Source organism: Copadichromis virginalis, linkage group LG3 (genome assembly GCF_057382275.1).
Source record: "Copadichromis virginalis isolate Kocher_CV1m ecotype Utaka linkage group LG3, C_Virginalis_male_GT1.1, whole genome shotgun sequence".
Taxonomy (NCBI): domain Eukaryota; kingdom Metazoa; phylum Chordata; class Actinopteri; order Cichliformes; family Cichlidae; genus Copadichromis; species Copadichromis virginalis.
In genome coordinates, this window is record NC_140620.1 from 44,328,259 (window position 1) to 44,345,986 (window position 17,728).

The 17,728-nt window shown below is 41.1% G+C and overlaps 1 protein-coding gene across 1 annotated transcript; it reads left to right on the plus strand.

The window, feature by feature from the left end:
- LOC146714945 (carboxypeptidase Z-like) lies at positions 1 to 10,623 on the plus strand. Its single transcript, XM_085451272.1, has 11 exons — positions 1 to 159; positions 619 to 648; positions 1,117 to 1,491; positions 4,230 to 4,457; positions 4,546 to 4,772; positions 5,033 to 5,197; positions 5,345 to 5,503; positions 7,652 to 7,787; positions 7,955 to 8,094; positions 8,232 to 8,331; positions 9,244 to 10,623. The coding sequence occupies exons 1-11, from the start codon at positions 87 to 89 to the stop codon at positions 9,585 to 9,587; spliced, it is 1,977 nt and encodes a 658-aa protein (XP_085307398.1). The 5' UTR covers positions 1 to 86; the 3' UTR covers positions 9,588 to 10,623.
- The last annotated feature ends 7,105 nt before the right edge of the window (positions 10,624 to 17,728 follow it).

Consider the following 17,728-nt stretch of genomic DNA (forward strand, 5'->3'; position numbering starts at 1 on the left):
CACTCCAACGCGCACACTCACGCCCTCTGGCTCAGTGTGTGAGGTGCCACATCGAAACGTAACATAAGTGTCGGAAAGTGCGCATCATGCTGCTGATCCTGCTGCAGTTGTTGGTTTTTGCGTCTTGTGCTCCTCCGCGATGCGACCCGAAGTTTCGAGGTAAACTTTCTGCACTTTTTGCGATAACAAACTTTATGCTGATGTGCGCATCTGGACCGGCCGCGCAAAAACTGGACAGGACGTCACGTGCAGGCTGTGGACTATTCTTGATTCAGAAGCTCATTTTTGTTCAATTAGACTTGTGAAAAATTCTTGTATATAACTTTAAAAAAACCTAAAGCTACAGGATGAGTGAGCTGAATTAGATGGTGACAGATCTAAAGTCTGACAGATGAGATGTTAATGTTTTAGATGGAAGCAAGTTTAATGAATACGATTTATAGTCGTGGAAAATGTGATCCTCGAGGGACTTAATGATTCTTTGTACACTGACTGGCTTTATAGAGAGTTGTTGAAGCGAGCAGTGTTCTGTAGGCCCCACTGTAGCATTTACAAAAACCACCCTGCCATCTAGTGTCTACTCAGTGTCAGCTAATGGCATGCTGGTATGTCTTGCAGGACAGTGCAAGCCAATAATAGAAGAAAAACGTAAGTACCCATGGGCTTAAAGCAAGAAAAGTGTCATGCATGTGCTGTTTGCTATCTTGCTTTTCTGTACACTTTCTAATTTCTAACCAATCAGTTTTTTGTGCCTCTAACACTGGAAAAAACCAAGCCTCAAAGTCCCCCTTCTCCCCCCCCTAATATGCCAAGTGACTGCAACAGGACTGTTTTTCACAACAAACAGGAGGAGATTATAAATGATAGTGGGTGTAGTTTTAGTGGAATCTGTCCCCAAAGCCATAAAATCATTGAGTATTTTTAGATGATCGATGGCAGCATGAAATATTCAAATTCTAATTTCCAGAGATAATAGAAATATTTAGGACTAGATGATTGAGGACGGCACAGTGAAGCTCATGATTAAGCGCTGCAACAGATGGAGATACACGTCTTGATCTGTTACTTTCTAAGCTGATCCCTGATCTGTCTTCATTGTGGAATTTTTCTACTCAGCCAAATGCACAGATCTAATGCTGTACTACTGCGATGACATGCCCTACGCTCAAACCATGTTCCCAAACATCCTCGGTCACAAGACTCGTGAGGATGCTGAAGCTGGCGCTGAGTACCTCCTCATCAGCGTGGCTGAATCTCTGCTGGGCGGAGATTGTAACCCAGAGATTCGCATGCTGGGCTGCTCGGTGTTGGCCCCACGTTGTGAGAAGGAGAAGGTGCTGAAGCCGTGCCGCAGCACGTGTGAAGCCGTGCGCAGAAGATGCAGTCGCACGTTTGACAAGATACAGATGGCCTGGCCCTACTTCCTCGACTGCGATCGCTTCTTTGTCAGCGACCAAGAGGGATGTTATGACCCCCTGGAGGGCCTCAGAGGTGAGATATAATCACAGCATACTGTCATTATGTTGACCTTTGTTGACCTGAATTGGCCTTAGTCTTGGCTGTGGCTGATGACATCCGTGTAAATGTTTTAAATACTGACATTAGCTTCTTTTTTCCACCTGAAAAAAAGAGCAACTCAAATAAAAAGCAGGCATGAAAATTTCAGCAGTGCACTCCTTCTCCTAAACACATTCTGAAGGCATCTGGTTTGCAGAGATGCTTATGTGGCTCACTTTAAGATATAGCCTAACTGGAACGCCTTACTTCCCCTATAAACTGTCACTAATCCTTGATCCTGTGGTTATCTTCTGGTGTTTTTATTGGCAGTGGCTTTATAAACAACCCACAATGAACCACAGAAAGGCACACATTGCTAAATCATATCTTGCCCAAATAGCTGAAAAGTCTTTATAGTAAAAAACAAAACACAAAAACAATAACAGACCCAAATATGTATTTTGCTACCACTCGTTGCATCTCCATGTGTGAACCAGATGAGCGCGTGAACAGCAGCAACTTCTGCACAGACACATGGAACCAATTTGAGTAGTTAAGTTGTGTCATTTCAACATTTATAGACAGTATAATGTGTACATTTCATGAAGTGTATGCAGGTAGTGCTTTTTAAATTGTTCCAAAACTTTCATGATGCACAGTCTGGTAGCAGGTTAGCCTGATATCAGTGTAAGAACTCCAGCTGTTCTTCTTTCACTGTGTATCATATTAGGACAGTAACACTCACGAGGGCGATTAAAGGCCTGCGTTAACAGTGTTCTCCTGAATGCACCCTTATAAACATAACTATATCATCTTAAATAATAAAACAACAAGCTGTAGCAGATACTACAATGCATTCTTAAGTTTGGACTCCCCTCACGGGCCTCTCAGTTCTTTGGTCCGCTGCCTGACATCGTCTTACTCCTTTATTTTGCAGCAGTGAAGCTAACTTTACTTCTATCACTCAGCACAATAAAACTTAATGTTTGTAGGCAGACTGGGTCAGTGTTTGTGGCGCAATGTGATGGGTTGATTTCCTCATGTGGCATTTAAAAAATCCTGATAATATTAAATCTTCACATTACATAAATGTAAAAACATAATTCGGGTGCGGTATACTAGGGACCGATATTGGCTCATATCAGTATTTATAAAGGCCGATAAATAAAAATTTTGAAAAAGTGGAAACGAGAGAAACAATCAACCACAACATGATGTTACATAATTTATCCACCAGAGGGCACTCAAATGCAACAACAAGCTGATCCAAGCAGAAGCATTAGGTAGTGCTAGCACGAAACTTAAGCGAAATAATTCGCAAACCTCAACTCTACTAATTTATTTCGCCGACCTTCATCAGAGGCTCAAACACAATGGAGGTCATACTATTTATACACAGAGGTGCATCTTCTTCAGATTGAATGAAAGAATGAAAGAAGACTTCATTGTCAACAAGGATTCTTAAATAACTACAGATAACAAACATGATGGGAATCTGTTTGGGTTTTTGAAATCACTAAATATCTGCATCAGTCTTAAAATTTAAAATTTCCATATTGGCCAAGCATACACTATGTAATCTTCCACTTTCTATTGAGATAAATTATCAATACAGTAGTGTCAATTATCAATATATTTATAAAACATGCAGTTGGTCTTGGGTTGTTTTTCTTTGTACTATGATTTTTTGTTATATGATTTCTTGTGCTACTCTGTGTTTTCCACCCTTTAAATTGTATCTATGCAAAGACATATTAGGGAAAAAGAAAGGGCCTCAGAGGTGTGAGTGCACGTACCATTTGGGATGATTTCTCCACAATATGACGCGCAGGAAGTGTTTACATAAACCATCTGTAGCTTATAATGTAGCCAGCAGCTCTGTGTTGCAGTCATAGATGTTAAAGTTTTTGTATAATACAGTTTTACACTGCATAAATCATGTTTTTTAAACCAGCAGCGAAAGGTTTTACAGCCTTTCTAGGTCTGGTCTCAGCTGGTGTCAGAAATAAGTGTGAATCCTAAAATCAGGGCAGACTTGTACAGACTTTGGGGGAGGGGCGGGGTGGCAGTTGAAATAAACACTTCTAACTAATTATAGATTTGAAGTGCTTCAACTTTTTCTCCTTTAGATTTCTGTTGTAAACTGCAATATTTATACCCTGGAAAACCTTACACAAATAAGGATAGTACTTCCATTTGAGGTAGGTGAGATAGAACAAGTCATTGTTAAGCCAGCTTCACCTAACAGCCCCTAAAAAGAGGGTGTTAAAACCCACTGTGATAATATAATAATAATGGATTGGATTTATATAGCGCTTTTTCTAGGCACCCAAAGCACTTTACAATACCACTATTCATTCACTCTCACACGCTGGTGGAGGCAGCTACAGTTGTAGCCACAGCTGCCCTGGGGCAGGCTGACAGAAGCGAGGCTGCCATATCACGCCATCGGCCCCTCTGGCCAACACCAGTAGGCAAGTAGGGTAAAGTGTCTTGCCCAAGGACAGGGATCGAACCGGCGACCTTCCGGTTACAGATGCGATTCCCAACCCCCTGAGCCACGGTAGTGTGTCTGTTTTGGGACCTTACTCTGTGTGCATACATAAAAAGCTGGTTGTGGGATGAGCAACAGAACTGGCATTGATTAAAAAGATGAGCTGGAGTGGTGAAGGGTTGCAAAGCAGCTTGCAGAGCAGCTTGCAGATTTCCAGTAACTATGCTTGTCTCTACAGGGCAGGAGGAAGAAGAAGCTGCTGATGGCCTGGATATTCTACTCACTGCGGACTCTCCTGACACTTTGCAGTTCACCTATCATTCCAACACTGACCTGATCAGTGTCTTAAAGAAGACTGAGGAGCAGTGCTCCGGCATAGCCCGGACCTACAGCATAGGCCGCAGTATGGAGGGCAGAGAGCTGCTTGTGATCGAGTTCTCTAACAATCCCGGAGAGCATGAACTACGTAAGTCAGGCTCCTCAGTCTTCATAAGGTCTGCTTTCTTTTCTCTTACAAATGTAGGTAAAACTTAAACGTGGCTCTCTACATACAGTTGAGCCGGAGGTAAAGTATATTGGGAACATGCATGGAAATGAAGTCCTTGGCCGCCAACTACTCATCTACTTGGCTCAGCACTTGTGCTCAGAGTATTTGCTTGGCAACGAGCGGATTCAGACTCTAATCAACACCACCCGCATCCACATTCTGCCCTCCATGAACCCCGATGGGTATGAGTTGGCTGTTTCCGGAGTCAGTGACAATAACTACGATTTTGAGCAGGTGAGCTATTTACAGTTACAAGCAGTAAATATATTGATGTGCAGTTTGAGTCAATAGTTAAGTAATTAGTAATGCATGATTCCCTGCACAGTGCAGCAGAACATCAGCTCTTTAAATTGATGCCCATGAGCACGAAGCCAAACGCTCACCTTACAGAATATATTGTAGTCTGTTATAGTTGAATGGCAATTTCTGGATGACTCATACTGCTACTATCTAAAACACATATTATTAATAAGGCAATAATACTTATTCCTCAGGAGGATCAAAGATATGATTCTTGGAACATCGGCCGAAATAACGCCCAAAACATCGACCTGAACAGAAACTTCCCCGACCTGACGTCCATCGTTTACAGAAGACGCAGACAAAAGGGCTACCGCACCGACCACATCCTAATCCCAGACTATTACTGGTTTGGTAAGGTACAGTATAAATCCTTATCCATATATAGTGAATGACACTGCACATACTTTATGAAATAACGAGCTGTGCTGTTGCAAAGTTTGCCTCTTTACAATAAACTGACTTAATCAGTTAGACCAATAAGAAGTGTTAATGCTGAAATCCAGGTTGCACCAGAGACCTACGCTGTCATGAAGTGGGTCCGCTCCATCCCGTTTGTGCTCTCCGCTAACTTCCATGGTGGAGACTTGGTGGTGTCTTACCCTTATGATCTGTCCAAACACCCATTGGGACATGAAATGTTCTGCCCAACCCCAGATGATAAGGTAAAAAGGGTTCTTTGGGAAACTTATAGAGTTAAAGGATAGTTTGTAATAATCAAAAACAAAGTGAAACCTAAACAAACCCTAAAAACCAGAAAATATAAAGGACCTCAATTATTACTGTCATCAGTACAGGTATGAACATGTAGTATATGTTTAGAGGAAGCTGGAAAAAGAATAGACTGTTGACTGTAACCACAGACATTCTGGTTATTTGATTTGCCTTTTTAATCTTTTAACATCTACCAGGTAAATGGTGGGTCAACCAATGCTAAACAAGCATAAACTACAAGATGAAGAGCGCGTCTCTTAAACGTATTAGTTTCACATAAATGGTTGGACGTGTTAGATGTGAACCTAACCATAATTTAATTGCATGTTTAATCCAGTTCTCAGTGTATATATTCCCCTCTTTCTCATGCAAAATTGGGCATCCTTGACTCTAGGGCTGCCACAAACGATTTTGATAGTCGACTAGTCACCGATTATTTTTTGGATTAGTCGACTAATCAGATCATGCATCCATTGGACGTAAAACGTACAGCTTATTGCACCAGCACGTATTTGCTCTTATATAACTATCATTAGCTTACAGCTTGAAGTGTTTAAGGTATATTTTAACTAAAAATAAAGACAAGATGATAGTTTATTAAAGTTTAATGAAATCTGCAGATTGTTTCGTTGGAGTTTAATAAACTCAGTCTCGTCTGCTCCTTGCTATCTAAAATATAACAGGACACCGGAGTATATTCTCGAGCATCTCACATTTCTGATAATCAGTTGTCGTTTATTCAGCTGTGTAAAAACTATAACTTTATTTCTCAGCCAAACCGATTTACTCAGGAACAAATAAAATACTAAAAAAGCCAAACAATAACATTTGTAAGTTATCTAAGTGACTTATATATGTTTAACCTGAGTAGCGAAAGACTGCGGTGGGTTTGAAAATGATTTGCCGGGAGTCCGGTGTTCTCACGGACTCTAGTGAGCTTTGCCCCCGGCTAGCTATCGAGCTAGTGGGTAACAGACGTCTCCGAAAACGTTGGAGCACTTTTGAAAATATGCGGTGTCCTGATAAACTGAGCAGATATTTGAAGTTTCCACAGCTACATTCTTGCCTGAAAATATGTTAAACTTTATTTTGTGACCCAGAAAGAATAATAAGAGTAATATTAAAACTAACTAGCTACCGCCATTGTTGGCAACTGTGCTGGTCCGCGCTATGAATTCTGGGACACAGCTTCTTCTTCTTCGGGGTTTAACGGCAGCTGGCATCCTTGTACATGCAGTGCTGCCATCTTCTGTTTCAGTCCGTTATTACACTCTTAAATCCTACTACTTATTCCTGCGTCTTTTGGGATCTTACAAAGCTTCAAACAATGCGTCGACTATTAAATTAGTCGTCGATGATTTTGATAGTCGACGTAATCGTGACTAGTCGACTAATCGTGGCAGCCCTACTTGACTCCTCCCATTGCATCCTAGGCCTCCCAACTCACAAGCAAATAAAAGAGGTGAGGATTCCCTTGGAGCGAGGAGCCGGGGCAATGGGGATTTTTTAAAAAAAGGAGAAAGCCTTTTTAAAGCAGTGTTAATTAAATGATACCTGACATGACTGTATGATAAATATAAACACAAAAGATACACCAGTGCATCCTTTGTGACCGAGTGTGCATCCTCCAGGAGTGCACACTGCTCTATGCTTTTTCCTACAGTCACTGGTCAGTTCTGAAAACCTTCTACACCCTTATATTCTTACTTTATGCAATATATCAGTCATGTTTTAATGAGTTAAAGGCTATAAAGTGAAGGACCCATGATGGTTTAGACTACAGCTACTACAACTGTAACGGGACTGGTAAGTAAGGTGTAATATTGAATATTATTTGCAGTGTGCTCCCATAAAACACTTAATGCAGTGACATGCCTGTTTACTGCTCTTTGAGGGAAGGTAGGAAGCAATGAGTCATTGCTAACAACAGAAAACAGATGGCAAAAAAATAGGACAAAACATTATTAAGATCAGCAGACTCTGATTTTTTATTTATGCTTGTTGCCCCGGTAAAACCCTGTGAACGTGTGGTTTAAATCAGTGGTTATTTTTTCATCTGAACAAAGGGAGAAACAGTTAACCAGTTTTACATTTTGCAGGTTTTCAAATTTATCGCAGCAACTTATGCAAATGCCCACGAAACCATGTCCAATGAAAACGCACGCTGTGGATCGTCTCGTACTCAGAGCCAGAAAGGGATCGTTAATGCAGCTCAGTGGTCCAGCTTGGCAGGCGGTGAGTTTGGGGGGGGGGGGGGGGGGGGGCACAAATCCAGAGAAGCAAAATAGATTTCTGAGTCAGGAAGGAAAGTGCTGTTGTCTGCTGAGTCTGCTAGAGGGTGCTGTAAGACCAGTTATGAACCTGTGAGTGTGTTTTTTGGATTTTTGTTTTTTTGTGGTCAGGAATGCAAGACTTCAACTATCTCCACACCAACTGCTTTGAGGTGACTGTGAATGTGGGATGTGATAGATTTCCCCCTGAAGAGGAACTGGCCTTTGCCTGGCATGAAAACCAAGAATCTTTGCTCTCATTTATGGAGACAGTAAGACTCTTTTAGCAGATATCCTGATTTTTGTTGGCATGGCAGTTCAGCACATGTTAGCAATAGCATACTGAATCTCAAGTGCGATGAATGAAATGATCTATTTGTAAACAACTTTCTTGGGTGTTGGTCCTCAGGCCCATCGTGGCATCAAAGGGATTGTAAAAGATGAAAAGGGAAATGCTATAAAAGGTGCCAGGATATCTGTCAGAGGGATACAGCACGACATTACAACAGGTAATAACTATCACCTGCTAACAAAACATACGCCTTTACAAAATTTCATTTAGTTATGACATTAGTTTTGTCTCTTAGTCAATTCTTAAGCTCTTTATGGCCAACATGATTTTTATTCAGTAATTCAGATATGTAGCATCTTAAATATTAAAAAGATATGAGCTATAAAGGCAAAAAAAGGCATTTTGAGGTAGTTGTCCAGTATAAGTACAACTTCCTGTGTCAGGTTCTTCATAAAACCTATATTAAGCTCATAACAAAGCTCAATAACATCATTGTTTATTCTGATCACAACCTTCCAACCACCCTTCAACCATGTTATGAGTGTTACTGTTGCACAGTAAGGCACTCTACAACTTTCCTTAAGGTGAGATGCGTTTGGCCACAAATTCAATAACCAAGTGAGAATCTGAGAAGCATCGTATGTAAACACCTTGTTGTGACAGTAAAACAAGATTCAGCATCAAGTAGTCACTAACAGCAGCACAAAACGTATAATAATTGACAAATCTCAACTTTTTTGTCATATTGTCTGAGTAATCTGTTTATTTTAGTTTATTTCTTGTGTTGAGAAAGGTAAACAATTTCTGATATATATGGGGTTTTTTTCATATTGCCAAATATCGGCACTGGTGTCTGTATTAAAAATCCTATCTAGGTTCTCGAGGTGGAAGTACCTGGAAACCAAATCAATATCTTACTTCAACTAAAGTTATTAAGGTCATTGCAGTTCTACCAAACACCTACTCCCACAGTTTGTATTACAGGGTTTCTGCAAGTTGTGTAAACCCATCTTGATGTGTAAAATGAACATTTCTCTACAAATATATTCGTACTCATGTACTGTGTATTCATGTTGATTATAAGCCCAATTAAAAGCCCAAATACTCAGCCTTTCTTTCCCTGCCCTAGCTGAAAATGGAGACTACTGGCGCCTCCTCACTCCTGGCATCCACATAGTCTCCGCCTCTGCGCAAGGCTACACCAGAGCCACCAAGGGAATCCAGCTGCCCTCTCGCATGAAGACTGCAGGCCGGGTGGACTTTGTGTTGCCGAAAGCGCCTGTGAACTTTGACCCGCAGGAAGAGGACTTCTCATCCTACGACAAGTTTGACCCTTACAACCAGTACCAGCACTACACCCAGATGGCTGATTTGAGCCAGAACCAAGAGGAGAGAGCAGAGAAGCCCTGGTGGTGGAGTTACTTTGCTTTGCCTGGAGTACCTTCCCCCACCTGGCTGCTGAAGCAATATTAGAGCTTTAACAAGAGAAGCAAGAAATGAGTCTGTCTTTCTACATTATGCAGAAAAACATGGAAGTGTTACTTTTTACTGATGCTACTTCTGCTTCACAATTTTGCCTTTATGTGCTGTGTCTGGTCCGAAGCCCACACCTGAATTATAATGTAAGCGCCTTACAAGCTTTTGCCTGGACAGTAACATAACTTTAGTTAATGGCCACGATTGAATAAAAAACACGTTAAAAGATTTGACCTGCAGTTTTATAGCACTATTTCACCTGAACTGTCGATATTTTTCATGAATTATTGGCGTATTTAGACCTGACCCCTGACTACTTACAATTACCAAACACAAGGTTTCTGATGGCCACTAGGGGGCAAGCTAAACCAACATCTGGCTGAAGTTGCTCCAAACGGTGGTTGCTCCTCAACACAGTGTGCAATTTGTGAAATTGGAGTAAATAGACATGTCATTGAGAATAAATAGTTCTGCATTCATTTCTCTCATTAGTGAGCGTAAGGAAGAATTTGGTTTGTGATATAATCTGTTATTTAAGCGATTATAAAAAGAAGTTAAAGGTTTTACATTGACTATAAAACAACAATTTACTCATTATACACAACTCTCATGTGTCCAGGATTCTGAAAGTGTTCTCATAGGCAGCGCAGAATAGTAGTTTTCAACTTTTATCATTTTTTTATGCTATTTAGATTTCATGAGTCATGATTCAAATTCAAAAAACACTTTATTTATTCCCCAAGAGGCAATTAAAAACACACCAACAGAACATCAAACAAACATAAACATGAAAGCATCAGTATATCACTGAGCAGGTCAATTATAAAATATAATATTTTATAATTATATTATTACTGTATTACTCCTAAAATGCATTCTTAACCTAAAACCCCTCCACGTGTAGACATGCTGTCCTGCAATAATCTGTATGTCGTTCCACCAAAGAGTGACTGGCCTTCATTGCTGAATAATTGTTAGACACTTGATGAAGTTATATTCTCCACTTTTCCCACAGAAAATAAACCAAACTTCTTGGAGGGATCCTGACCTCTTGTATAGTTTATTTACAACCAAGCCCGGGGTAATCAGTTGAAACGTCTGTCAGTGTTTAGGGTGTATTGCATGTCGACCTTCTTTAGAGGACGAGCGTTCGGTCAAATTAGACCTCATTTCTTTTGGAGTCCATAAATAGTGGCAGACAAGTGCATTACGTAGACTTGTCTACAAACAACAATGGAGGAATAAGCAAGAAGTGCTAAGAAGATAAAGCTATGTCTTTATCTTCTTAGAAGGCAAATTTGTTACAGTTAAAGAAAAAACAAAACATCCTCAACAACAGAATTTCACAGAGAAAACCACCAAATGGACACTAGATCCCAATAATGAAAAGTAGCCCAACCAGAGTAAGGCATGCATTCGCATTGGCAGCCCTGGGGTCCAGTGAAGTCCCAAATCCTATAAACAAAACAGCTCTTAAGAATTTTTTTATGAAAGGTCATGAAAGAAGCATGGGAAAAGCAAATTACCCCCAGATAAAGGTCGAGGAATAGTATTATAAAATCATAGTGAAAAGTCTGCTTAGAGAACTACTTGACCCATGACAAGTCAGTGAAAAAAACACCGGGCTTCTCAGGGGATTTATAAAACACAAACACATGATTTGGCACCAAACTCGGTCAGCCAAACAACAGAGATCTCCATCTACAGGAGAATAGGAAAATACTCCACACTCTCCCAGGATCACATAACCCTGTGTGCAGGGCTTTCAGCACACTGTCAGAGGGCATCAGGATGCCTGCAGGTCCATGCAGGATGTTACAAATACTGGATTTCATTATGTACTGCACTGGCACTGCAGTACCTCTAACGGTATTGTTTACAGTGATATTGCAATGGTACCTGCAGCAACATCTATACCACCATATTCATGGTCACATATATCAAAGTAGTGGGCTTTAAGCTGCAAGCATTGATAACGTTTCCTACTCAGGGTTTGGGGTGGAAGTAGGGGGATGGGGTGGTGTCTACCAGGACTAAATAACTTATTCCTTTCTCCCTTTCTTATTCTTTTTTATTCATCTCCTGAATGTGGATGAGTATTTCTGTCTGACTTCTTCAGTCCCATTATTTTGCTCATTCACTATGGTGGCCTTTGTTTTGTCAAGTAAACATATATGAAGCTGCTACACTAACATACCATAAATCTGAGGAGCTAATGAAGCTGCAAACTTGTCATAACAAGGTTCACTCACTGTTTCAGCAGCTTTAATTACAATCTTTTGGCCGTCAGTTGTTCAGTTGTGGCGAAGATGGTTAAGAGTGTTATCATGTGACCTTTACAATCACTTAACTGTCATCACTTGTCGCATTAGACCGAAAGCTGCGGAAGCTAATAAGTGGATCTTAGGTTGACAAGGTCAAGAGTGAAAGTTCAAGCTTGACTGAGATAAAGTAGCTCTACAGGTGAACACTGCAGGTAAGGTTTAAAAGGTCTCAATGGAAATTTGACATTGTGTGACATTTTAAGTACAATAACTGACAGTGTGGCATACAAAATCCAACTGTTTATCCAATGATCCATCATCCATTGATGAATCTAAGGGATATGTCCATTATGTGACTTTTTTCACTCTAGTATTTATAGACTGACCTTGTATACAGCAAGGCATTAGGCCACACCTCTTAATTCTTTGAATTCAGGTGTTTTCAGGCCCACAGGTATATAAAATCAAGCATCTAGTCATGCAGTCTGCTTTTTGCGAAAGAATGAGTCGTTCTAATGAGCCCACTGAATTCAGGTTTGGTGGTTGGTAACAGGATATCACCATTGCAACGAGTCAGTTTATAAAATTACTGTCCACTTAGATCAGGGCTGCCCAATTCCAGTCCTCGAGAGCTACTATCCTGCAGCTTTTAGATGCATCCCTACTCCAACACAGCTGAATCAAATGAATGGCTTGTTATCAGGCCTTTCGCCAAACACGATGGCATGCTGAAGAGGTAATCAAACCATTTGATTCAGCTGTGTTGGAGTAGGGATGCATCTAAAAGCTGCAGGACGGTAGCTCTCGAGGACCGGGATTGGGCAGCCCTGACTTAGATATTCTTAGTGGTATTATTACAAAGTGGAAGCATTTAGGAACCACAGCGACCCAGCCGCCAGTCGCAGACCATGTAACTACAGAAATCCTAACATCCTCTGGCATTAACATCAGCACAAATCCTGTCCACTGGGAGCTTCATGGGATGGGGATCAATACCTGAGCAGCTCCTGTAGGTTTAATGTGTAGGTGGTCCAGTACTTTTTTCCATATGTTACTGCTGGCTGGGTTTTAAGGATAGTGTATAATAATTTTTCCTTTTTCGTCTCTATTTGCCCTTTTTTCCTGTTTTATGAATGAGCTGATCAATTTTCACTTGTTTTTTAGTTTCTTTTTAATTTTTGTTTTATTTAAACCATGTGCCATTCAAACTGTTTTTTACTGCACTTTGCAGTTCTTGGAAATTACAGTTAAAACACCAGACATATCAACATGAGAATGTAATATAAGAAACTTTAGATATTTTATCGACAAATGTCCTTGATTTAATGGCGCTGCAATCTTCTGCAAAATGTGCAAAATGCAGAATTGAACCCGTTTGCTTTTCTGAGCCCGCTTCCTTGAGCCTACGATGTCAGGTGGGGTGCCAGGTCACCAATTACTTGGTAAGGCTGAGAAAGTTGCAAAGAGCTGCCCTGAGCTGCCATGTTGTGTTAGCATCATGCTGCTGGCAAGTAGGTAAGTAACGCCTCATTTCAGTTCAGTGAACCTGCTCTCTTTTCTCAGAGGACTTTTAATACGCTTATGTCCCACCTCGAGACCAGTTTGTTAACTATGACTATTTATGAATGCTTAGTCCATCATGTGGATACAGTGCCACAAGGTGCCAGCATTGAAGCAGGTGGTACTTTCATTTAATACTCTCATTAACTCATTTTAGTATGAGACTGACAAGTCTGCTGCACGTCAGACAAAGTGCTGTTATCTGTGTAAATGTATATTAATATAATACGCAGACATACTTTTATCATGCTGCGCTTTTCAAAACAGAAGCCTCTTAAAAAAGAATAAATTGTGATGATTGAGACAGAGAGAGTAATAAGAAGCAATAGGTAAATTGCAATATATATATATAATATATAACTTCACAATAGGCTAGGTGCTTTTATTTGTGGGTTAATTATTGGTTAAACATTTCTTTCATATATCATTTGAGAAAATGTTCTAGGACATTAGAAGTTACAACAAAAATTGGAAATGCCATCCACCATGGTGAAAAGAAAGTACACCCACATTAAATTCTGAGGTTTTATGTTTAGAATATTGTAACAATTACCCATCCTTAGCAGGTCTAAATTTAAATAAGCACAACCTATAATGAACCACAAAACTTGACTTTTTTACACAGCGTCATTATGAAATTGAACAAAAGCTAAATCAAAAAGCAGAAATGGTGTGTGAAAAACAAAACACACCGCTACTGATACCAAATGAATTAAGACGCAAAGGTTTTGGCAGTTTGCAGGTCTGGAGTGTTCAGGTGTGTGCTAACATAATCACACAATCTTCCCAGAAAATTCATCCTATGGTCAGACCATGCACAAGAGCTACATCTCAGACTCTACAGGCCTCAGTTGTCATGTTAAATGTTAAGGTTCACAATAGTACAAAAGACTGTCCTTTTGCACAGACAAGGCCAAAGTGTTGATGTTTGGCCATAATGTGCAGAACCATAATTGACGAAAACCAAGTACAGCATATCAGCACAAACACCTCACCTCAACTGTGAGGCATGGTGATGGAGGGGTGATGATTTGGGCTTGTTTTGCAGCCACAGGACTTGTGCACATTACAGTAACTGAATAGACCATGAACTCCTCTGTTTAACACAGTATTCTAGAGTCAAATATGTCTGTCTAACAGATTGGTTGAAATTAGTTCACTCTACAGGACAATGATCCCAGGCACAGCAGCAAATCTAGTCCAGATCTCAACCTGATTGAAATATCCTTGAATGCTTGCAAATGTCAGTGAACTCAAACAATGCTGTTGCAAAGAGTTTGCCAAAGAGAGCAGAGAAGGTTTGAATTGGAGATTATGTATCGGAATTTCAGGAGCAGGACCACGCCTCCAAACACGCTCCTTCCGGTTCTCATCTATATAGGTTCCCCCACTCCTGCAAGCTGTTCATTCTTGTTTACGTGCCCCACCCTCCCTCCCTCCTTGTTCTCAAATCTTTAACTTCTTCACTTCTATTTAGTACACGGGGATCTGCCACCAGTCCCCTTCGAGGCCTTCCCCAAACTGCAGCTCAATTCATGTCCAAGCTTTTACCTTTACCTACTAAAACGCCGTCAAACCTAAAATGAGGACGTGGGCCCAGCTAGTGAAATGGTGATAACTGGACAGAAAATAAGTAAATGTATTAGTAGCTTCTTTCACTTCTTGTTTTGTTTATTTGTTCTTTTGGGGTTTTTTTTAATGGTACAATAAGTTGAGTGGTATTAGAGGTCAAAGACACAATCAAGGTGAAGTGTTCCCTTTCCTGAGCCTTTTTTCGAATTTACAGTTAGTGTGTAATGCAGGGGTGTCCAATTCCAGACCTCGAGGGACGGTGTCCTGCAGGTTTTAGATGTGTCCTTGATCCAACACAGCTGATTTAAATGGCTAAATGACCTCCTCAACATGCCCTGAAGTTCTCCAGACTAACTAATCATTTGATTCAGGTGTGTCGACCCAGGGTGATGTGTAAAACCTGCAGGTCATCGGCCCTCAAGGCCTGGAGTTGGACATCCCTGGCATGATGTCAAGGTATCACCTTTTTGTTTGTTTCTTCATGACAGGAACAAGAACTGACTCCTCTGTAATAGGTGTGTGCTTTTGAAATGTGAGCACGTCTTGCAATACAAGCACTGCTGTATAGCTGTATGGAACCACATCAAGTCTAGTCATTGAGGGGTAGCCATAGAAAATCTACTCACCACAGGAAGTACTAATACCAGGGAGAAATAGAGTTTAGTGGATGTCAAACTCAACTTTCATTCATAACTTTCAACCAGTTGTGTTGCTTACAGTGAAAATCATGCCTCCGACGTCAGACTGCCACTGCCTCTCCGTGACTGTAACTCTCTTTTCATAATCCTTACAGGGGAGAGTCACTGGGCCCTGCCAAACTCCCATAATTGGAAAAACAGCATTTCATTTCCTAATAATGGCTCAATGTCAAGTCCAATTCCGTCCGCTTGTTAAGCGGCAGCAATTACTGAATGGTACATGTGCAGACAACTCCTCCAGTGGGTGATAATAAGCCACTTTCTTTGTTACAGACCCTGAACAAACTCGTAGGGGAACACGTGAAGCAAAGATAATGCGACCAGTCGAGCGAGAGTGTATACAAAACCCCACCAATCATTCTTGTAGAAAACCCCTCAGCTATGACAAAAGCAGGTCCAACTGGGTTAAGGTGATTCCACTTTAATAGTGCTGGGATCCGCAGCCACAACACCACATAACAATAGAACATACAGCTGCTCGTTTGTGGAAGTCACTTACTTTTGGGAATAAGAGGCTGCGTCCGGGTTGACTAGCTGCTTATGTATATGAACTTGGGAGGTACGCTGCGAATCTGAGAGTTTCTTTGTGGACTTCTTCTGTTGGTTTGTTTGGGGTTTCTCCTTCAGCGTGACAGTCAGAGGTCATTGTCCATCAAAGCCACACAGGCTCCAGAGTGACCTGCAGGCTCAGATGAAGAATCATGTTTGTTGACATGTTCCCATTGTGTTCATTTATTTTGATTTATTTCTGCAACGCTCTGATACTCTCTTATAGAGGGGGATCAAAGTGAGGATCTTGTGTTCTGGTTCAGTTACAGGGCTTTGCCTGTTGGCACAGGAGCAGTGCAGACCATTTCATTTTAACTGAATCTGTCAAATCATTTTGTTGTAGCAAAAGTAAATGCATCCATCCAATCCATCCATCCATCCATCCATCCATCCATCCATCCAATCCATCCATCCATCCATCCATCCAATCCATCCATCCATCCATCCATCCAATCCATCCATCCATCCATCCATCCATCCATCCATCCATCTGCTTATTGGGGTTGCAGTCGGATTGGAGCCTATCCCAGCTGTTATAGGGGTGGTGGTACACCCTGGACGGGTTGTCAGTCTATTGCAGGGCTAAAAAAAAAAGATGAATTCGGTCAAATTCGGTCAATTCAAACAGAAGGAACAGGTGAAGAGTCGCGGCAGAGAACTGAAAGGAACGGACTTCAGCGTGAACGACCAGTTCCCCAAAGAGATCCTGGAACGACGCAAGGTCCTGTTCCCAGTTCGACGTAGCTTCATCCAGAAAGGCTCCCGTGCTGTCATCGCCGTGGACCGGCTCTACGTGGACGGACAGCTCTACCGCGACCCCGGCACCACACCGTGGTTATATTGACTGCACTCCAGATAAGAACCCGCTACACTCTTTTCTTATTCATTCACACTTTCTCTTTTAACATGGGTTTAACCTAGTAATATCAATATGATGTCATAGCAGATATAACACCGTCACCCTCCGTCATTGCTTTAATTGGAATGTTTCCGTTTCGTTTCTTTTTTTTTGTTGTCGCTCACAGTTCATGTGGTTTCTTTCTTTCTCTTGTCTTTCACTGCTGTGGTCACCTACTTCCCCACTCACCTACAAACAACAACCTCTATTTCTCCATATTTTCACACCACGATCACGCAAACACATCAGCTCAACGGCAGCACATTCACAACAGCCTCACAGCACGCACAGACTTGCAGGACACATAAGCAAGCCACGCTTGTTCATATTAGTGAATATCCACACACATAGTCTGACTTATGGAGCCTCTCACCACACTTCTTTTTCTCTTTCTATTTACAAACAAGGGATGTTTCCACACTCTCTCCACCTGTCTAAACGAAACACCCAGCATACTTCATTAGACATACACACACAATTATGGGCATGCTGAGGTTTGTCACATGGAATGTAAATGGAGCTGGCTCCAGAGGAAAGAGGTTAAAGATATTTAACCAGCTTAAAAAACTACAGGCAGATGTTGTTTTATTACAAGAA